Raw genomic sequence first — 23,169 nt, 5'->3', positions numbered from 1 at the left:
TAACCATGGATATCTCTAAAACCTGAACTGTTGGGGAGCCTTGAGGACCGCATTTGGTTACCTCTGGTATAACAGTTAATGCAGAACAGTCAGTAAGTTAACAGTTCTCTGTGATCAAGTGTGTACTGTATCTAATGGATTTCAATGACTGACATCTCTATGGACAAAATAGTTGATAATCAAATAATTTTAGTTATACTGTACCTGACAATTATTTAAATAATTCCAAATTTCACTAAGAAATTAGCCACTGATGAATTATACTTTAACACATCTTGAATGGAAGACTCATAAAGTAATGTGCTTTATCAGTTCCATGGAATATTTTCCACACAAGTTTCCACTAGCTTTATGTTGTGTATCATTAAACTCTTATTACTATCTAGATTATTGATACTCTTATTACTATCTAGATTATTTTTACTCTTATTACTATCTAGATTATTGGTATAACCCATTAGAACCTAGCTCAAGATCTTAATACTGTCCTGAGTAAAAGGATAAATAGCAAATTATAACACATTACTAGTGGAAACATACTGAACATTTTTTTTCCGTTTGTCTTGTATTGCTCTCTTATGCAGATTTGATATGCTATACTTTTGGGATAGGGATATTACCTATATTGTTTTGTAAAGTGATCTTGTCCTGAGGTCGATAATGTTTTAAAGGATTAGTAAATCTAAATGCTTCCTCTGCTCCTTCCTCTCCGAGCGCTTTAAGGCTTCATTCAGTCATTTTTATCCATTTAGAGCACTGGTACAGCTGATAGCCTTTGCTGTCCCATCCCTCTTTTAAATTTTAAACCAAAAACACGGTGGAGGGAAAAAGACATTGGCAGTGCATGGTCTTTTGGTGAGGTCCTGCAGAGATGTAAAAGTGGCTGTATGATTTAGAACTCATCAATTTCTTAAATGTCCCATTGCACTGTGATTCAAGGCCTGCACGTTATGGTGCCAAGACCCACCTATGCTGCTGCATTATTTTCTCCTATATTCTGGCCGAACATTTTAATGTGTTAAGTATAACTGCCCAAACAGATGTAAAACAGCAGGCAAAAATGTTATAAATGTGAAGCTCGTTCAACACTTTAGGGGAGATGTTTTAAGCCTTCTAAAGTATGGAGAAGTGGACAAGCGGAGAAGCTGCCCCTAGCATCTAATCCGCTTCTACCTATCATTTTAGAATGTACTTTATAGATGTCAGTTAGGGTGGGGTACACACTAGGACAATATCAGGACTACTTGTCATATTGGAACAACAAATAGTCTAGTGTGTACCCTCAATTGCTCACTCCCGCGGATGACATATGAGATCGTTTGATTGACCGTGCTGCACAGTCAATCACACAATAATGTGTGTTCAGTAATGCATTTAATGAAGGTCAGAAAAGGTATTGTTCCATCATTAAATAAATCATCTAGTGTGTATCGGTAATCTGTGATAGTCCGGGGGGAAGGGAAATCGCCCCGACCATCTGCACGATTGCTGATCGTCTTAATGTGTACTTAGCCTTAGAAGCTGATTGGTTGCTATGGGCAACTTCTCCACTTGTTTACTCTTTAGAAGGTTTGACACATCTCCCCCTTAATACTTTACTTATCATTATCGTGTTAGCATTGGTTGAAGTTTTTTGTGGCTTTGGTACAGTAGCAACATCAAGATTTTAATGAAGAAATTAAAACCTAAGGTTTACTGTATGTTACACTGTATGATTAACATTTGTCATCATGTTTTAACAATATTTTCTACCTTGAAAAAGCCCCAAACTTTATTGAAGGCAATATTTGTTTTCTTGCAAACAAGTCTTGCAGTGATTGCTCTACAGTCTACACTATCTGAATGTATAATGAATAAAAAATAAAAAATGATAGGCTAAATTTAATAGGGTGAGAGTTTAGAAAATGTGACAGTTTTCTCACACTTTTTAAACTTGGTCAATGTAATTGAGTCCGAGGAAAAAGCAACAGAACAAACTCGCATATTTTTCAGACTCAAGAAACTCTCACGATTTAAAATCTCGTCCAGATGTTTTCCCATTTTGAAGATAAAACTCAACCAATGTGAGAGATTACTGCTAGACTCTCAAATTTTCTAAACTCTCACCCTATTACATTTGGCCCGATATCTCTTCTCTGGAATAACCCAGCTTTCCCCACAGGTATTCATTCCTAGAGCTTTAAAGCCTGGATCAATTATAATATTAGTTTTGTCTCACATGTTGCTCCATTTTGTGTTTTCCAATATTAGTCATCCAGATTTGTCTCTGCCCTAAAACCTTATTGCAATCTCTCTGTCTTGTTCATCACCATTGGCACAATTACTCTAATTTCTCCTTGGTTCAAGAATGACAGCCATAGCATATCAACTGGGAGTGTGAGATATAAGTAACATTACTCTCTGAAGACTGGGACTGTCACGCTCGTGTCAGGGAGATCTCCTACTGAGGAGCTGGAAGTCAAGGTCCTGGGTTGGGAAATGAACTGGCGGCGAGGGGCCTGTATATATTTCCTCCTCATCCACAAGTACCGGATATTGGAGAGTCCTGACCAAAGGCGCGGAATTTAACCTGCCGGGAGGTGTTCACCAGTGACCCCTCCAATTGGGATTTGGGTTTTAGCTGCACCCGACAGGCAGGTCACGGCCCTTTGGTCAGGTATTCGGTACAAGTGGGAATACTGGAACGCAATCTCAGGTGAGACACAGTGGAACAGCACTAATAGAATTAAGCTGCATTTAGAGTGCTCTTGGTGCAGATCCTGAGGTAATGCTGGCACAGAAAAGAAATAACACAAAACAGTACTTTGATGAAGGTACTGAGTACAATAGTTGTGGCTTTAGATGCAGCACTGTCACTGGAAGATGGTATCATCAAATGGTACTTGATGATGGTACAGAGTTCACACACTGTGGTTTTAGTCGCAGCACTTGTCACTGGAAGATAGTATAAGGAGATGGTACTTGATGATGGTACTGAGGGCCTGATTCAGACGGTCGATGTTAGGCCACTGCGCATGCCGGAGCCGGCTCCGACGTGCGCATGCGCGAGACCGTGCTAGCGACGGGCGCTCCGTCACTCCGGGTCTCGCACCAAAAGGGGGCGGCTGTTGACTTTGTTCGACAGCTCGCACCGTTTTGGAGGCGTGGCGTGGGGGTGGCTTCATAAACGCAGGCATTCCCATGCGAACGCCTGCCGTTTGTGGGCGGCCCCATGTCAGTGGGAGAGCTTCCGGCTCTATTAGAGCCAGAAGCTCTCTGGGGCTTGCGGCCACGAGACCCTACCACAAGGGTCTTGTCGCAAGCCCGATGGTCGCGATGGTCTTGACCATCGTGACCATCATCCTGGCTGCTCGCTATAGTTGTGAGTGGTCACCCACAGCTATGCAAGCGGCCAGGAGGCTGCTAAAAAAAAAAAAAAACGCCCTGATTCAAAGTGAGCGCTCTTTCAGAGCGTCCGAGTACACACTCTGAGGGCCTGAGTACACACTCTGCGGCTTTAGACACAGCACAGTCACAGAGAAATGGTATCACGAGATTGTACTAGATGAGAGTACAGAATGCACACACAGTGGATTTAGACACAGCACCGTCACTAGAAGATGGTATGATGAGATGGCACTTGGTGAAGGTACTGAGGACCTCATTCAGAGCCGGTCGCACAGAGTGTGCGGTTGGTCTGAATGAGGGGAGGACGTCTTGAATTTTCAAGACATCCTCCTTTGCGGTGGTAAGGCTGTGGGTTAACACCCACAGCCTTACGACCGCCTAAGGTGATGGTCGCGATGGTCAAGACCATCGCGACTATCGGGGCTTACGACGAGACCCTAGGGTAGGGTCTCCCTTGTCGTAAGCCCCGGAGAGCTTTCGGCTCTGTCTGAGCCGGAAGCTCTCCACTGACATCACTAGTGATGTCAGTGGGGCCGCCCCCAAACGGTAGGCGTTCCCATGGGAACTCCCCCGTTTGGGCTGCCACCCCCCCCGCCCCGCCTTCCAAACGGGGCGAGCTGTCAATCAACATCGACAGCTCGCCCCCTTTGGATCGAGACCCGCTACGACCGGCGCTGTCGGTCATAGCGGGTCTCACGCATGCGCACAACGGCGCCGCCGCCGTCATGCGCATGCTCTGTGGGGGACCATCGACCCGTCCGAGCGCATCGGCGCTAACGACCGGGTCTGAATGACCCCCTGAGTGCCTGATTCAGAGCCGGACGCTCTTTCAGAGCGCTCACTCTGAATCAGTGCCCGCCTATTGTATTTTTAGAGCGGCCTCCTGGCCGCTCGCATAGCTGTGGGTGACCACCCACAGCTAGTGCGAGCGGCCAGGATGATGGTCGCGATGGTCAAGACCATCGCGACCATCGGACTTGCGACGAGACCCTTGTGGTAGGGTCTCGTTGCCACAAGTCCCAGTGGACTTCTTGCTCTTACAGAGCAAGAAGTCCACCCACTGACATCACTTGTGATGTCAGTGGGGCCGGCCCCAGACGGTAGGCGTTCCCATGGGAATGCCTCCGTCTGGGCAGCCACGCCCCCGGCCCGCCCACCAAAGGGGGTGTGCTGTCACTCAACATCGACAGCACGCCCCCTTTGCAGCGAGACCAGGTCTCACGCATGTGCACGACAGAGCCGCCTCCGTCGTGCGCATGCACACTGGGCCAACATCGACCTGCTTGCGAGCGCTCAGCGCTCGCGAGCGGGGCTGAATCAGGCCCTGAGTGCACTAGTTTCAGATGAACAGTAGAATTCGCTCTGACAAGAGAGGAGCATGGAACCTCGAACGTAGTAATATCAGAGGTGCTATTTAAATGTCTGCATTCACATTGCGAACGCAGCCAGACATAAGGACGCCCTCTTCCCCTTACATCCGTATACTAGAGGATCATCGCGAAACCATCGGACCCATATGCACACTTGCACAAGCCCTGACTTTACTCAGAAATTGCTAACAGCCACGCACGCTGTCAGTGCTATGGCTGATTATGGCCAAGCAGTGGATAATTTATGCACGCCCATGCAACGGCGTTGAAACGCACTAGCACGCCTGCGTTTGCCTGACCACCCCGCCATCACCAACCACAAATGGCACTTCCTGTCAATCACTCTGCTCTGGGTCTGCGTAGCCTCTGCACATGCAGTTCCCATCGCAATTGCTAGTTCGCACAAGCGAACTGCGATGCATGCGCAGAACGCAACAATCGACAGATTGCATGCGTCTTTGCTCCTTGATGAATCAGGCCCTAAGACCCATCTACTTGGCAACCAATTGATCACTTCCAAATCAAAATCTCTAGATCCTCATTAGCTGTCTTTATTAAATAGCAGAAAATGGTTTGTTCATACTATTGAGTTCGACAAGCACATTGATAAATGCCGAGAATCCATTTACAATCACTTGGAACCCATGATTAGTACATTGCAAAGCATTTACATTGTTCTAAATTTCTTAATGACACTGTTAGTCCATTTTATATTATCCGTTCTCCTTATAGACATACAGAATTTTTTTTTCCAGCACTGGCAGAAACAGTCTTGGCATAGACAGTCCGGTTGCCCTTCTAATTTTTTTTCCTCTTTCCTATTTTTAGATACTGTATTTATGTAAAAAACTTTAGTAGACATTTTTTTCTATAGTTATAGAGATGTGGTATGCTTTCTAGAAAACTCTTCTGTTTCATACTTAATTTTTCTTCCTTTTAATATTGATAAAACTGATAAATTGATAAAATGTATCTGTTTTGTAGTGTCGACTTGGTACACACTAGGACGTTATCTGCACTATTTGTCGTTTCTAGGCAAATTCGGAACAACAAATCGTGCATATTGTGCAGTGTGTATGCACAATTCGCGCTCAGGTGGGTCATACACAATATCTTTTCATCAGCCTTGCTGCACTGCCAATCAGAAGATATTGTATCTGAGGTGGTGCAGTTTATGAGATATTGTTTCGTCATTCATTAAATCTCACAGTATGTATGGGCAATCACGGATGTTCTGGGACGAAGGGAAGTCCGTTGTTCTGATGTGTACCCACCCTTATATTGTGCTTTTGTTGAGTTTTGCTCTGTTCAAAATAAAGTCTTCATTCAATTTTAAATAAGCCCATTTAAAAAAAATAAGCAAAAAATAATGGTGGTGACATGTTGTATTGGTATTGTTGTGTATATTAATGTATAATTTACAGCAAATTTTAGCAAGTCATTCCGCAAATCCAAAAAAAAATTTCATTTTTAACTTCCAAGTTTTTTCTTTTTTCATCTTAGAACTGTTTACTTGGATAATCTGTATTATTTTTTTCTTATATTTCTTGAAAATATTAACAGGTTCCAGTAACAAAAACTTGTTTTTTGGCAGATTTATCCAGACTTCTTGTCACAAGCTGTATTTACTGCATTTTACAAAGCGTTTCCAGAGTCTCGTGCACAATTTAATGGAGAATTTAAAAGTAAAATAGTAGACCTCATTTTCCAGTGGCTCTCTGGCAAGTACAAATTTTCTGAAAACTTCATTTTAAACAGTGGGTACATTGTGATTTAATGTAGAGAGAAAATAACTGGTTATGAAAACGTAGTTAGGCTTGCTTGTTCTTTTTGCAATCATGTATTTAGGACTTCAAGTGCATGTTAGAAACTTTGTAGAAAAGTTTTAAACTTAAATGTCAGAAGTTCTAAAATATAAGTGACATTGTAGGATATCCAGTGCACCCTTACATGTTTGTTACTGATTTAGGGGTCTGTTCATTATCACTTTATTTCTACAAAAGCAGGTGAGAATTAACATGTTCACCTGCTTTTGTAGAAATTAAGTGTCCGAGCCATTTATCATAAAGGTAATGCAGGAGATATCACAGATATCTCCTGCTTTCCTTTCACTTCCGATGTGGCCCGCTATCTTCATACACTAGTATGGGGACAGAAATTCATCAAGCTCCGAAAATACAATACAGTACTTGTATTACAATACTTCTTCAGATGACGTTTGCTCCCGCTCACAGCGCACACCCCACTTCCCTATGGGACGGAGTCCCAGGTTGCGAAGCATAGAAGGTTGCGAAGAGTCCGGCTCCTTCCACCAAACGTCGGGGCTTTGAGTCGACTCGGCAGTGCAAAGTTTTACTGCTCCGAAAGGAGCAGCCATTCGGGGAGATAGCTGATTTACGAATCGGCTGTCTCCACACCTGAGCAATGATGAATTGCTCCTGCGCTCACAGCGAGTTAGTATGTTAATTATCGGGGTCAGCTCAGACCCTGATAATTAACATAATGAATAGACCCCTTAACATCTTGAATAGATCCCTTAGTCCTGAAATCTTGATGTAATCTTTTTTTTTTTCCTCTCTGTAAAGTGAGGCAAAATGAATTGTGCAAGCAATATTGAAAGTGAAAATGTTATATTTGAATGTAAGCAATAAAAGTTAATATACCTGGAATTTTATCTTTTTGCATTCCTATAGATTGTAATCTTGCCAGCAGGACCCTCTTGCCTTACTGTCTGTAATTACCCAGTCTCGATTTATTACTATTTTGTTCCCAGTTGTATAGCGCAACGGAATATGCTGGTGTTATATAGTTAACTGTTAATTAAATATATTTTGTCTAAACTGTTGATTGTGTTTTCTATGTGCGACTGCGGGTGTATCTGCATACGAAACGCTACTTTACAGTGTTACAGCTGCTGACACTGTAGCGTAGCGTTTCGAATACAGAAACACCCGCAGTCGCTCACATAATATAGGCATGCTGCATATCATTTTAATCCGCAGAAGCTGCTTGTGCCAACTATTCGCATTGCTGTGCGAATAAGATGCATTTGTAGGTAAAAAGGCGCACAGAAAGACACTCTGCGCTACCGAGGCATGGAATGGCGTGACTAGAAGAGCTGTTTAGTGCGCGAGGAGGCTAGATGTATGAGGAGACATCTGTATGTAGCTTTTGTATACTTGGGGGAAAAATAAAGAATATGGGAAAGATTCCTGGACTGCACACCCTGCATATATATATAATGGGACTAATTGCAGGCACAAAAACAGACAAATCTCAGGTGCACAACTCCAAATTATTGATAATATATAAATGCAATAACATTTTGCAATCAATAGAGGTTTTTAGCATAAGCTTGGCCAAGGTTATGGGCCAACCCACCATATCCAGGTAACCTCTTAGGGTAGGTCCCTAACATACTAGGATTCAAATCCATAGCGCAGGACACCCCCAAACTGGCCCAGCTAAGCCGCCCCAGGGCACCGCCATAGTAAGAAAAGTGCAATGTAAAAGAGATAGTTAAGAACAGCCACAGCTGCATATAAAGAATGAAAATAAAAAAAGTGAAGTACATGTGTAATAAACAAACAATGAAGGGTTAAAATGTGTTATAAAAGAAAAATGTGTTATAATGCGGTGCCCTGAAATAGATCAACCAAAGCAATCCACAAGGACCCACGCCCGAAAAATGAACCAAAGTTGCACTACATTGTATAACTTGAAGTACTTACCTAGAATTGTGCCTAATACCAGTGTGCATATACATTACCAGACTCCATGCTTTTAAACCAATAAGGAAGGGGTGCTAATTATTATCAATAATTTGGAGTTGTGCACCTGAGATTTGTCTGTTTTTGGGAAAAAAAAGAAAACAGAGATATATACATTCAAAAGGTATAATCAGTTCCATTTCCCTGCATTGGCACAATGATCCCTATGGCTACATACATTTTCATATAAGGTACCTGTGGCCACTTATAGGAAACCCCTTGTAAAACACAATATATGAGCAAGCCCTGAAAAAGATACGTGTGTTTTCATCAACAAATACTGTATATCTTGCTAACTGCTTTGGGGCTCGTTAATATTTGGATGCAAATTAATTTTATGAGACGCCTCTCAGATCGCCGCACTCATAGCTTTCGTTTTCACAATTTCCCTGAAAAGCTTTTTCAAAATTAGGCAAGTATGCAAGCTCGACCAGCGGCCACAACAGTATAAAAGGTGGAGCTAAGCTGCTGTGTGTGTGAATTTGAGACCTCATTTAGTGCACTGGACCAGAGAGTGTCTGACAACAAGAAACGACAGATGTCTTACCATGGTTTGGGAGAATGTGTGCTTAGAAAGCTAATTTATGTCTCCTACTTGTTATACTGTACTGTGTATGCTTATTTATTATGGCATGTTAAACCTTTCCTGACCACTTATGTTATTTAAATAAGAAAATTTATTTGGTACAGAAAGTGTATTTTTTAGACTGTATTTTTCAGCCTATTCTATAGACTAGTATTTCCCAAACTTGGTCTTTAGGGAACCCTAACAGTTCATGTTTTACAGGGGATGTAGTTATGAGACTGGCGGCTATCCCGACACTACAATCCCATCAGGGGATTTAGCATAGGCGTCGAGATACCAACGCCTATGTTAATCCCGACGCCGGGACCCCGACAGGATGCCGGAGCGATCGTCCAGCACCGGAGGTAAGTAGCGATGTTGCCGGGGGTTGGGGAGGTTAGGTTCAGGGACCCCCCAGGGGGATTTAGGATTAGGCACCCCCTCGGGGAGGGTTAGGGTTAGGCTACGGGAAGGCGGGGTTACGTTTAGGCATTAGGGGGAGGTTAGGTTCAGGGACCCCCCCGGGAGGGTTAGGGTGCGGGGAGTGGAGGTTAGGTTTAGGCACTAACGGGGGGAGTTTAGGGTTAGGCACTAGGAGGGGAGGTTAGGGTTAGGCACCCCTATAGAATGGTTGAGGGGGTTAGATTACTTACCGCCGCTGTCTAGATTTTCTCTGCGTCGGGCTAGCGCTGTCGAGATTTGAACCGGTGGCTACACAGCTGCGAGCATTTCAATCCCATTCCATTTTACAGATCTCCCCAGTATCACAGTTGAAATTAATTAACACCTTTGGATAAAATGTGTAAGCCAGGAATGGATATACCAGTGCTTGAGCTAGGAGATCTGGAAAACATGCAATCTGAGGGGATTCACTGCTGATCTATAGGGTTCATTATTAATACTGTATTGGTGTACATACACTATACAGTGTTTAAGAAGACCAATGTGTACATATATGTCCAGGGCTAGTGGTAGGTTCAGAATCCCGGAATTGCTTCTAGAAATACTGCTTTTTCCACTGGCACAGGCAAATGCAAGGGGGTGGATTACGGTTGCCCCCTCCCCAGCACACATGACCACAATAGAAATAGTAAGTTGTAACATAATAGAATTTTACTAGTGCTGCATGTTCTTCTCAGTAACACAAATTAAATATTTTACGTGTGTCAGCCAGCAATAAATACCTTTGTGCACCAACTAGGAGATCTGGAAAACATGCACTGTTAGGGATGCACTGCCATCCAGTGGTGTAACTAGGGTATTTGGAGCCCAGCCCTAAAACAGAGGCCCTCCCCACAAGTAGGTGCGCGCGCCGAAAAAGTGGGCATGGTCACATGCCTCAAGGGGTGTGGCCACTGGAAAATGGTGATGTGGCAACATGACACCACCGTTTATCGTCACTCTGGGTACATTCCTTTCCATTCCATATGCACCTTAATGCCCCTCTTGCAATGCCCACTGTAGTAGTGTCCCTTATGCAATGTCCCCAGTAGCAGAGCCCCTTACACAGTGCCCAGAGTAGTAGTGCCCCTTATACAGTGCCCCCAGTAGTGCACCCTTATACAGTGCCCAGAGTAATGCACCCTTATACAGTGCCCTCAGTAATGCACCCTTATACAGTGCCCCCAGTAGTACCACTTATACAGTGTCCCCAGTTATGCCCCTTATACAGTGCCGCTAGTAGTGGTCCCCCTATGCAGTGCCCCCAGTAGTGGTCCCCCATATGCAGTGCTCCCAGTACTGCCCCTTATACAGATCCCCCAGTAGTGGTCCCCCCTACGCAGTGCCCCAGTAGTAGTATTTCCTGTGCAGTGCCCCAGTAGTAGTAACCCCTACGCAGTGCCCTCAGTAGTGGTCCCCCTTATACAGTGCCCCCAGTAGTGGTCCCACCTATGCTGTGCCCCCAGTAGTAGTCCACCCTATGCCCTGCCCCTTATATAGTGCCCCCAGTAGTGCCCCTTATATAGTACCCGAGAGGTGCCCCCAGTACTGTCCCTTATATTGTGCCCCTTATATAGTGCCCCCAGTAGTAGTCCCCCCTATGCAGTGCCCCTTATATAGTGCCCCCACTCCAGTAGTAGTCCTCCCCAGTAGTGGTCCCCCTATGCAATGCCCCTTATATAATGCCCCCAGTAGTAGTCCTCCTATGCAGTGCCCCAGTAGTGGTCCCCCCCTATGCAGTGCACCTTATATAATGTCCAAAGTAGTGGTCCCTCTATGCAGTGCCCCTTATTTAATTCCTCCAGTAGTGGTCCGCCATATTCAGTGCCCCAGGTAGTGCCCCTCTGCAGTGCCCTCAGTAGTGGTCCCCCCTATGCAGTGCCCCTTATATAATGCCCCCACTCCGGTAGTAGTCACCCCTATGCAGTTCCCCCAGTAGTGGTCCCCCCTATACAGTGTCCCTTATACAGTGCCCTAGTAGTAGTCCCCCCTATGCAGTGCCACCCAGTAGTAGTCCACCCTATGCAGTGCCCCTTATATAGTGCCCCCAGTAGTAGTCCTCCCTATGCAGTGCCCCCAGTAGTGCCCTTTATATAGTCCGCCCAGTTCCCCCTATGCAGTGCCCCTTATATTGCACCCCCAGTTATGCCCCTTATCCAGTGCCGCTAGTAGTGGTCCCCCTATGCAGTGCCTCCAGTAGTTGTCCCCCCTATACAGTGCCCCTTATACATTGCCACAGTAGTAGTAACCCCTATGCAGTGCCCCCAGTAGTGGTCCCCCCTATACAGTGCTCCCAGTAGTGCCCCTTATACAATGCCCCTTATATAATGTCCCTAGTAGTAGTCCCCTTATGCAGTGTCCCCAGTAGTGGTCCCCCCTATGCAGTGGACCTTATATAATGCCCCAAGTAGTAGTCCCCCCTATGCAGTGCCCCCAGTAGTGCCCCTTATATAGTGCCCCTAGTAGTAGCCCCCCTATGCAGTGCCCCTTATATAATGCCTCCTGTAGTATCCCCCCCTATGCAGTGCCCCCAGTAGTGTTCCCCCCTATGCAGTGCACCTTATAAAATGCCCCAAGTAGTAGTCCCCCTATTCAGTGCCCCCAGTAGTGATCCCCCCTATGCATTGCCCCTTATATAATGCTCCCAGTAGTAGTCCCCCTTATTCAGTGCCCATTATATAGTGCCCCTAGTAGTAGCCCCCATATGCAGTGCCCCCTTCTTCCCCCCAGCAGGGCCAGACAAAGACAAACACACACACAAAAAAAACCCACTTACCTTAATCCCGGCTCCTGCACCCGCCACTGGTCCTCCGTCCTCCCAGGCCGGCTCGCTCTGCACTATGGGAGAGACGTCATGGCCAAGAAATTGGTAGAAACACTGAGGGCCTCATTCAGAGGCGGTCGGAGGATGCAAGCGGTCGCTCAGAAACTGGGCGGCCGCTTGCATCCTGACCGCCCGCCTCTTGTGGTCGATAGGCTGTGGGTTAACACCCACAGCTCTAACGACCGCTCCGGTGATGGTTGCGATGGTCATAGACCATCGGGGCTTACGACGAGACCCTATGGTAGGGTCTCCCTTGTCGTAAGCCCCGTAGAGCTTCTGGCTCTGTCTGAGCCGGAAGCTCTCCACCGGAAGGCCTCCCCCAAATGGTAGGCGTTCCCATGGGAACGCCTCCGTTTGGGCTGCCACCCCCCGGCCCGCCTTCCAAACGGGGCGAGCTGTCAATCAACATCGACAGCTCGCCCCCTTTGGATCGAGACCCGCTACGACTGGCGCTGTCGGTGGTAGTGGGTCTCACGCATGCGCACGACGGCGCCGGCGCCATCGTGCGCATGCTCTGTGAGGGGCCATCGACCCAGTCCGAGCGCATCGGCGCTAACAACCGGGTCTGAATGACCCCCTGAGTGCCTTGAGACTAAGGTGGCATAAGTCTTTGCTCCCTACAATGATTTATGATTTTTATCAAAATTATTATTTAATCAAAGCCCACAAAAATAAGCCAAGTTTATTCTTGTTGAGCAATAAAAGTTGGTGGATTTAGCAAAAAGATCAAAAACAAATAGCGGTAAAACAGAGCAGTTGCCGATTAGACTCTGGCACTGTGCCAGGTTCCTTGTGATTTCTTTACTGCACATGCGCATATCTTCAGGAAAATAGTAGGCGCACCATTTTCCCAGTGATTTCTACAATTGTGGAGAATTAGGTATGATGTATGGGTGCATGATGTGCGGTGTGGGCCCCTCTGGGCCCAGGGGTCCGTGTGCACTGCACTCCCTACCCCCTTTATAGATACGTCCATTGTCTGACTCTAATAGTCCTGAAGATCTTCTCTCTGTTTAAGAGCTCAACATGATAATTACTAGATTCCACAGCCTTTTTTTTAATCTTAATCCAACTCCAGACAGTGCCCCCAGGGTTCTATTTTTTTAAGCGAAGGCACAAATCCTTAGAAAGGCAATAACTGCATATTTTAACAAGGGCCCTCTCCAAGGTATACAGTGATTCACAATCAGTGATTATAAAGTGTTTCCTCAAGTGCAATTTCAAAATGGCCTACAAAGCCAATTCAGGTCCATCCTAACTACTGAAGACATGCGATTTCCACTCCGTACTGAAGTAACTGACCCTCCTGTTAAGCACTGCAGGTGCCTCCAGGCTGGCTGAAAAGTGGATCCTTATATACTTACCATCCTGGCCCTCTCTGACTAACTCTGTACTTTTACAGTTGTTCACGCAGAAGGGGTTTCTGAGTACCCAGAACCCCCCTCCTCCCCGATGGGCCAAACTCTTTATTGCAGAGATGGAGACAGCTGTGTCTCCATCTCAACACAAACAGCGATCACAGCTGCTGCTACAAAGAACTCTGATCGGCAGAATGTCAGGAGGAACTGAGGAGTTGCTGCTTCTGCTGTGCTGTGGCCGCCAGTCTCCTCCTCTCAGCCCCTGGTATGTGACTGTGTATGTATGTACAGCCATGGCCAAAAGTTTTTTGGGAATGACACAAGTATTGGTTTTCACAAAGTTTGCTGCTTCAGTGTTTTTAGACCTTTTTGTCAGATGTTACTATGGTATACTGAAGTAAAATTACAAGCATTTCATAAGTATCAAAGGCTTTTATTGACAATTACATTAAGTTTATGTAAAGAGTCAATATTTGCAGTGTTGACCCTTTTTCAAGACCTCTGCAATTCGCCCTGGCATGTTGTCAATCAACTTCTGGGCCACATACTGACTGATGGCCGCCCATTCTTGCCTAATCTATGCTTGGAGTTTGTCAGAATTTGTGGGTTTTTGTTTGTCCACCCGCCTCTTGAGGATTGACCACAAGTTCTCAATGGGATTAAGGTCTGGGGAGTTTCCTGGCTATGGACCCAAAATGTTGATATTTTGTTCCCCAAGCCACTTAGTTATCACTTTTGCCTTATGGCAAGATGCTCCATCATGCTGGAAAAGGCATTGTTTGTCACCAAACTGTTCTTGGATGGTTGGGAGAAGTTGCTCTTGGAGGATGTTTTGGGATCATTCTTTATTCATGGCTGTGTTCTTAGGCAAAATTGTGAGTGAGCCCACTCCCTTGGATGAGCAGCAACCCCACACATGATAATATATATAATATATATTATATATAAAATGATATATCATATCCGCACTCTCCTTATTTATAATCCATCTTCTGGGGTGCTACATTCAAAGCCATGTAATTCACATACATAGCCAAACAAAGATATAAAATCACGATGGCACTCTCCAAATAGTTCAAACACGATGACGTATTTACTTGGTTTCAAATTACCACCCAGTGAGAAAAAAAGTACATTGCACAGTAACTGCACTTAAGAGATAATCCGGCAAAAAGACTTTAACAGATCCTTATCACGGTGGTCGACTTCAGTCACCTCCGGGCCGTACAAGACTGTCATCAAGTCAAAAATACCAGCGGTGTAGACATGCTGCAATTAGTTGTGACAGGTGAATATAACCCCTCGCAGTAAATCCTGCACGTTTTCCTCTGTTTTATCTATCCAGACATTAAATAGTTCAGACTGTATCTCTGAGACCCTAACACTGTTTTGGAGCTTCTCCAGTAAGAGATATTTAGGGGCTTATACCTCTATCTAAGAAAACATGTCATCATAGGGTGCTGGTACTATCTTCTAAAGTTAATATACTTATTTAGGCTGAGGGATCTCCAACCCTGTGTTTGTCATTATTATTATTATTATTATTATTATTATTACAGGTTGAGTCTCCCATATACCGAAAATGCTTGGGACCAGGGGTATTTTGGCTAACGGAATATTACGTATTTTGGAATATTTCCATTTAATAATGAAATATCTTGGGAATGGGATCCAAATATATACGCACAAAATGCATTTATGTGTTATATACACCTTATACACACAGCCTGCATGTAATTTTATACAATATTTTCAATAATTTTGTGGCTCAAACAAAGTTTGTATACAGAAATGAACTTCATTTATGTTTCATATACACCCTATACACACAGCCTGAAGGTAATTTTATACATTATTTTTAATCATTTTGTGCCTTACACAATGTTTGTGAACATTGAACCATTAACAATCAAAGGTTTCGTTATCTCAGTCATGCAGCCAGACCACCACCCCCAGCTACCAGTGCTGGTGTGCTGCTGAACCAAACTGCCATCCACTACCCAACATCATTGGCACTGGGCTGACACTCTGCCGGAAACAACCAACTCCGCAATATGCCCACCCCCTGCGACAGGCACCCCCATTGGCCGATACCTGCCTCTGCAACCATGATCCACCAGCCAACATCGCTGGAACTGGGCTGAGTCACTCACCTTCTGTTTTTTGAAGTCGTACCCTACCCTCTCTTGTCTGGAGTCTGGACTGGATGGCAGCGCGGCACCTATTAGCTTCTACTTGGCTCCTCTCTCTGTGTCTGAGCGTGTGACGTAACAGGTCATATGTAGCGTTCCAGTGTAGGGGAGAGGAGAGTGAGAGAGAGAGCAGCACTGGCAGCTGTCCAATCCATCATATGCTGCTGCTGACAGTCTGCCGAGGTCGCCCGGAACTAAAAAGCCACCATACAGCTTTGTCACCGGGCCCCCTGGGACCCGCCGGGCCCTAAGTGGCCACTTGTGGTGCCTAGCGGTAAATCCACTACTGCTTGAGGGGAGAAAGGAATAGAAGAAAGTATAAGGAAAAGCACGAGGGAAGAGTGCTCGTGAGAGCTTACTTTCTAAAGGGGAGGGGCAGACAAACAGCCATGACACAGATAGGGTAGACAGGGAGGAAAGCGCATGAAGTGAGTTAGGATTAGAGATGTGCGCCGAGCCCCGTGTTTTGTTTTTGGATCTGGATCTCCCCTGGTTTTGGGTCTGAATCTGGTTTTGGATTTTTTTCCTCCGTGTTTTGTTTTCGTGTTTTGGTTTTGGATCTAGATTTTTTGCAAAAAATCATAAAAAGAGCTAAAACCACATAATTTGGGCCTGTTTTTGTTCCTACAGTATTATTAACCTTAATAACAATGATTTTCAGGCATTTCTAGGCATGTTTAACCACCTCACAGCTCACAATATTGATTGCACTATTTTTCACCAATATAGGCCAAAGGCTGCAGCGAGCTGGCTGGCTTAAAGTAAGCAACAGAGCAGCAGCACAAACACACAGCAGTTTAAAACAATATCAGACATCTATGAAACATTGCCACACAGCAGTGGTTGACAGGATGGCAGTTTAATAAACTATAATAATTCAGTAGGCAATGCCCCAAATTGTGCCAAGTGTAAAGGAAAGAGGTGCAAGATGGAATTGTCCCTCCCACCCACTCTTATGTGGGATATTAAAGAAGACATGCACAGTTTAACAAACCAACCACTTTAGCCACTAGGATTGACACTTTCGTGGGTGAACTCCTTGATTTGTTTGGGCCCCACACAACATTTTTTTGGAAGGACTACATTCAATTATTAAGGAGGAGATTGATGATGAGGGTGTTGGTGGTGGAGATTGCATGTTATGGTCCAAAATGCTGGTAGCTGATACTGGACTGCTTGTTATTAATTTACAAATAATAATTTTGTTAAACAAATTGCATGAACTCGCTGCAAATGACGTAACAGGGAGGAGCTGCCTAGATGCCTTCACAACTGTTGTCAGAATTTAGATTAAAATAATTCCACATCCAAGACGTTGCTTTTCTGGCTTTATTTTTATCATTAGCAAGAACTGCTGCCACTGGTGGCTGATTTACGCAAACCACATCCTTATCATCAACATCAGCGTCAGATAGGACACAAATTTCCCCCTCATCCTCCTTTTGCACTTCCTCCACACTATCAGCCTCATTTTTTATTATTTCACCATCTAATACTAGCATGGCGTCAGTGATCCACTGTGAAACTGGGTGACAGCTGTTATACTTGCTTCCTCTATCAAAGGACTGTTTAATAGTCAATTGTTTTTTTAAATTACTTCCGATCACATATGAGGATGTAGATGATGATGCAGGTGTTGGTGTTGGAGATCGAAGGCGCTTGGATCTCACAGAGAGGGAGCAGGTAGGTGACACTGGACTCGTTACGTTTTGAGTTTTGGAACTTGGCGACGTACACTTTGATATTTGATGAATGCGCTCCAAGTGACGTAACATGGAGGAGGTTCCTAGGTGGTTTAGGTCCCTCCCTCTACTCACTCTTGCATGGCAACAGGCACATATGGCTTGACAACTGTTGTCCGGATCGGGATGGAAATAATTCCACACGTGAGAAGTAGATTTTTTTTGTCTTTTGTCCCGGCATGACAACAATGGGCATTGGCTTTTTCAAACCATGGGCAACAGCTGTTGCCTTACAAAGGACATTCTCGGCATCAACATCCTCATCACCAACACCAACATCTTCATCATCAACATCCTCATCATCCGTCCATCATCGCCTTCATCCATCAAAATATCCTCCTCCATATGCAATTCCACAGAAGCATCCTCAATGAATACGTGTGCAAGATGTTGACTGCCCTTCCCCACATTTACAGAGGGCACACAAATGTTGGAACTTGGAGGATCCTCCAGTACACTAGTATTTAGGTCGGGCTCACACATGGCAACCCCGGACACACTTGCACTCTCCTCGGGGATTTGTGTTTTCGATTTCTCAGGGCACACAGTTGGTTTTTCCGGAGCTGTCTTAACAACTTTCACATTTTTAATTGGACCACCACCACTACTACTACAAGCAGAAGGCCTCTCAGAATCAGCAGTCTTCTTCATAAAGTAAGAAGGCCAAGGCCTTATCCTTTCCTTGCCACTTCGTGGCATATTGCCAATTTTTTGTTTATCTAAAGTCAAATATCCTTTCAATTTTTTTTTCTTAATTTCAGTAAAACTTGCTTTACTATTACTACCATATCGATGGCGTGACTTAAGCCCTAGGGCATTGGTCTTCCTAGAGGTCGAGGAAGTTGACGGCTTTGCACTGCTGCCGGCAGCAGAAACCTGTGGTTCTTGGCCTTGCTCTCCTGTCATGTGACAGCCCTCCATATTTTTTCTGCAGTCTAGAAGCAGTGTCACAATCACCAATAGTGTAGCCAAGGTGCGGTTACAAAATGAACACACGTGCAGTCGTGCGCACACACAAAAATATTACAAAAAACGACAAATGATGATTTATATTTTTTGTCAGCTCCAGAAGAACTTGGCCCCAGAGTAACGATTGATCACGACTGGAGTCTGGCAGCACAAGGTTGCAACTTGCGTTGCTGGCTGGATCTTGTCCACTACTACGGTTAAGCCGAAAACCCACCCACACAAACAAGAAAAAAATATGACACTTTAGTTGTTTTTTTTTTATTATTGAACACGAGTGTAGTCGCTACTGTGGTTAAGCCTAAAGCTGGCCACACACTAGACCAACTTACATCCAACTTGTTGATTGGTTGGAATGAAAGTCTGGTAAGGAATGAAAGCAAATGACAATCAGCAATTTGCTCCCAAACGCCGGAAAATTAACAAAAACTGTTGTTTGAACAAATTGTTTAGATCAAACATTTAACAAACTTGTCTGACGTCCATTTTCATCTGTTTTCTGGCATTTAGGAGCAATTGCTGATCATCATTTACTCCCATTCCTTACCAGATTTTCATTCCAACCAATCAACAAGTTGGCTGGTTGGATGTAAGTTGGTCTAGTGTGTGGCCAGCTTTACACCCACGCACACACAGAACTTGGGCCCAGAGATGGACACAGCACATGTCCAGGACACAGCAGACAGCCCAGATGGATCACCAGACAGCACCGTGACCAGAGACCAGAATGGATCAGCACAGTGATAGTGACAGCACCGTGACCAGAGACCAGAATGGATCAGGAGACAGCACAATGACAGTGACAGCACCATGACCAGAGACCAGAATGGATCAGCCGTCACCAGCCCAGGACACAGCAGATAGCACCAGTACTCTCCCAGCCCTACACTACCCACCCTCCCTGTTCACTTTACACAGCCGGAGCGGAAATGGCGTCTGTCGCGTGGTCCCTTATATACTACATTGATCATTTTTTATCTTCCAAAAAATGCAGTACTGTAGCTCTGCCTGCTAGTAAACTTACAACCATTATTGCACTAAAACCAACACAGATGACATATGCCCTGATTCAGAGGCGTTCACTATTTGCGAGCGCTCGCTCTGAATCAGGGCGGGCCGTTTTTTTTTTTTACCCCGGCCTCCAGGCCGCTCGCTAAGCTGTGGGTGACCACCCACAGCTTTAGCGGGCGGCCTGGCGATGGTCGCGATTATCACGACCATCGGGCTTGCGACGAGACCCTTGTGGTAGGGTCTTGTCCACCGCAAACCCCAGTGAACTTCCTGCTCTAATAGAGCAGGAAGTTCAGTACTGACATCACGTGTGTTCCTTTGGGAATGCCTCCGTTTGTGCAGCCATCCCCCCGACCCGCCTACAAAACAGGGCGAGTTGTCGTTCAACATCGACAGCCGCCTTGTCTTGTAGCGAGCCCCGGATCGAGTGATTTCCTTCTCACTCAGGTGCGCATTGCCCGGCCATCGACCCGCTTGCGAGCGCTATGGACTCGCGAGCGGGTCTGAATCAGGTCCATAGATTGATCCCTGCTGACCTCTTATCTCTTACACTGTCTTTTTTCTCATTAGCCGGGTACTTAACTCGCAAAACCAGAGGCGTTTTGCCCTGAAAGATACTCACCAATTTTGCCATAAACCAAAACCCTTCTACGGTCATGGCCATTATTTGATACATAATATAGAATTGTTGAAAAATATTCAGTTATCTTGATATTGCTGAAAATCTAATACTTTTCCATAGCTCTTAGAATAATCCTCAAAAAGGAATTACATTTTTATGGAAAACTGGTTTGTGAAAATGAACAAACAAACAGTGAAATATTATCATCTCCAGTAACAGAATTTGAATTCAAAAGACACATAGAAGGAAATTAAATTGTGTTCTCGCGCCCGATCTCCCGTATAAAGTGATGGGGTGATATTCAATTGTTTTGGCAGGCATGAGTCAATGGGCGCTTATTACTTATCGCATATGTCCCGTTTAAATGCACCAGGTTTAGACATGTAAAGCACTGGGCATGCTGCGCTTGGGCACCCAAAATCCCTACTTTTCGCGGATTTCTGCTTGGCACCCTTGAAAAGTGTTAGCAGAAATAATGAGCGCCCGTTGCAATTGAATTGCTCCCGTCACTTTAGACAGGAACTGCGGGCAGAGCAAAACAATTGAATTGCACTCATAAGCGGCGATTCAAATGTTTTGCCAGCGGCTTTTTCTTTTTTTAAGACGTCTGACAGAGCAATTCAGTTATTTGCTCCGTCAGGGCCCAATAGCCGCTGGCGCTGGCATTTCTGCTCGCACCCTCAGGAGGATGAGGGCAGAAATGTGTGAGTAACCCACTGGTTAGGGCGCACTAACCACAGTTAGCGCGCCCTAACCAGAACTTTAAATGGATGTAGCCGTTTTGCACGGCTAAACACGGGGCGAAGAGGGCAATAATTCATGAGTGCCCAGAACACTTGAATTGCAACACTGGACGCCCATTAATTATCAAGGCTTAAAAAAAAACAATTGAATCGCCCCCATAATGTCCTTATTTAATAGGCAATCACACCACTGAATGGTCTAGGCCTGAGATAGGAAAGCTGGGGCTGTAATAACTTATCAACCAACAGTTTAATAAAGTGTTACAAGCTATAAACTAATATGACAACCAAGCTATAAGGAGTATGGGCCGTAAATGAAGGCTCAGTAGGCAGAAAGTATTGTAAAATGTTATCCTCTCATAATGTTCCACATCCAATCAACCATGTTTTATGGTTCATTAACAGTTTATCTTGGTGCCAAGATATTTGCAGTTACAGTAGCTACAGATGTGTCCTCACATATCATTGCTGCAGTCGGGCCAAACAGCTCCTCTTGGCGCACCAGGTTTTGTGTGACTCTGCTAGCGCCAGGCACATTTTTGGGCTAAAATGCATCATAGTCGCAATGTGATGTGACTAGGATGCACCAGCAGACTGCACTGATTAATTTGATATGTGCGGGACTGAGGGCTGAGCGCTCGCAAACGGGTCGATGGTGCCCAAGTGCGCATGCGCGAGACCCAGATAGCGACAGCCAAGCTGTCGCTCCGGGTCTCGCACCAAAGGTGGCGTGCTGTCGATGTTGAGTGACAGCACGCCCCCTTTGGTGGGCGTGCCGGGGGCGTGGCTGCCAGACTGAGGCATTCCCATGGGAACGCCTACCGTCTGGGTCCGGCCCTACTGACATCACTAGTGATGTCAGTGGGAGTGATTTTGGCTCTGATAGAGCCAAAATCACTCCAGAGCTTGCGGTCACCGAGACCCTACCGCAGGGTCTCGTCGCAAGCCCGATGGTCGTGATGGTCTTGACCATTGCGACCATCATCATGGACGCTCGCATAAGCTGTGGGTGGTAACCCACAGCTATGCGAACGTCCAGGAGGACGCTCCCAAAAAAAAAAAACGCCCTGATTCAGAGCGGGCGCTCGTTCAGAGCGTCCGGCTCTGAATCAGGCTCTGATTCAGAGCCGGACGCTCTGACAGAGCGCTCGCTCTGAATCAGGGCCATCCCTCTTACTTTTAGGAGCGGCCTCCTAGGATCTCGCGCATGCGCACGACGGAGCCGCCTCCGTCGTGCGCATGTGCACTTGGGCAACATCAACCCGCTTGCGAGCGCTCAGCATCAGGCCCTGAGTCTCTGAATCTGTATACAAAGTGCTACAATGCAGCGACCGTGGCATTTTTCCATGCCAAGTTCCATTGTGCTTCGTATACAGACTCAGTCGCACACAGATATATGAGTGTCATATATCAAATGAATCAGTGCAGTCTCCAGGTGTGTCCTAGTTGCATCGCATTGCGACTAATATGCATTTTTGGCAAAAAAAAGACACCAGACGCACAGGACCTGGCAGCTCACTCACACCAAGCATCTCGCGCCACGTGGCGTATTAAGGCTAGATGTTTGAGGACACAACTGTAGTATAAATATGCTTCCAAAACAAAAAAGAGCAGTCTTATAGGTCAATCTCCTTACTCAACCGACAAGATTATTACCAAAATGATCAAAATTATTGCTCTTGGACAACCTATCTCACTTACTTTGCTCACACCCAGGACTCGCCAAGAGCAGATTCTCCATGCACAATATTAGACACTTCATTGCAACAACTATCAAAACACAACAACACACAGATAGAACAAAATAGTGTTTCTTGGTCTCATTTAATTAGGATAGCTAAATATTGGCACTTTGGCCCTACGTTTTTACATATATTTAGAACATTAAATGAGCATCCCATAGCATTCTTGACAATTATATATGCAGGGATGCCAAGAAAGGATGCCTCCTATCTTACAGTATGTCCTTTTTAACATAGCGTTGAATCCTATATTACGTCCTCTAGATAAACTGATCTATTTTACATCTGTATTCTAAAAAGGCCATTCCTTCCATTCCCCCCCAAAAAAGTGTGAATTACAAAATCATCACAGGATTTCAGATTAATACCAGTAAACCAGAAATGATTTAGAAGCAAAGAGATGGTGGCCAGATGCTTTCTGATTGAGGTGGACCAT

The 23,169-nt window shown here is 45.2% G+C and overlaps 1 protein-coding gene across 1 annotated transcript in view; it reads left to right on the top strand.

Moving 5' to 3' along the window:
* FAM227B (family with sequence similarity 227 member B) overlaps positions 1-23,169 on the top strand; it is a 484,199-nt gene that overhangs the window by 100,171 nt on the left and 360,859 nt on the right. Inside the window, exon 9 of the mRNA XM_088472811.1 lies at positions 6,352-6,478. Within this exon, the coding sequence (XP_088328937.1) occupies positions 6,352-6,478 (127 nt within the window). The remainder of the gene's footprint in view (positions 1-6,351; positions 6,479-23,169) is intronic.

This window comes from Taudactylus pleione, unplaced genomic scaffold (genome assembly GCF_031769625.1).
Source record: "Taudactylus pleione unplaced genomic scaffold, aTauple2 ptg000129l, whole genome shotgun sequence".
Classification (NCBI taxonomy): Eukaryota; Metazoa; Chordata; class Amphibia; order Anura; family Myobatrachidae; genus Taudactylus; species Taudactylus pleione.
Note: the sequence above shows the minus strand (reverse complement) of the source record. Positions and strands in the feature narration are given on the sequence as shown.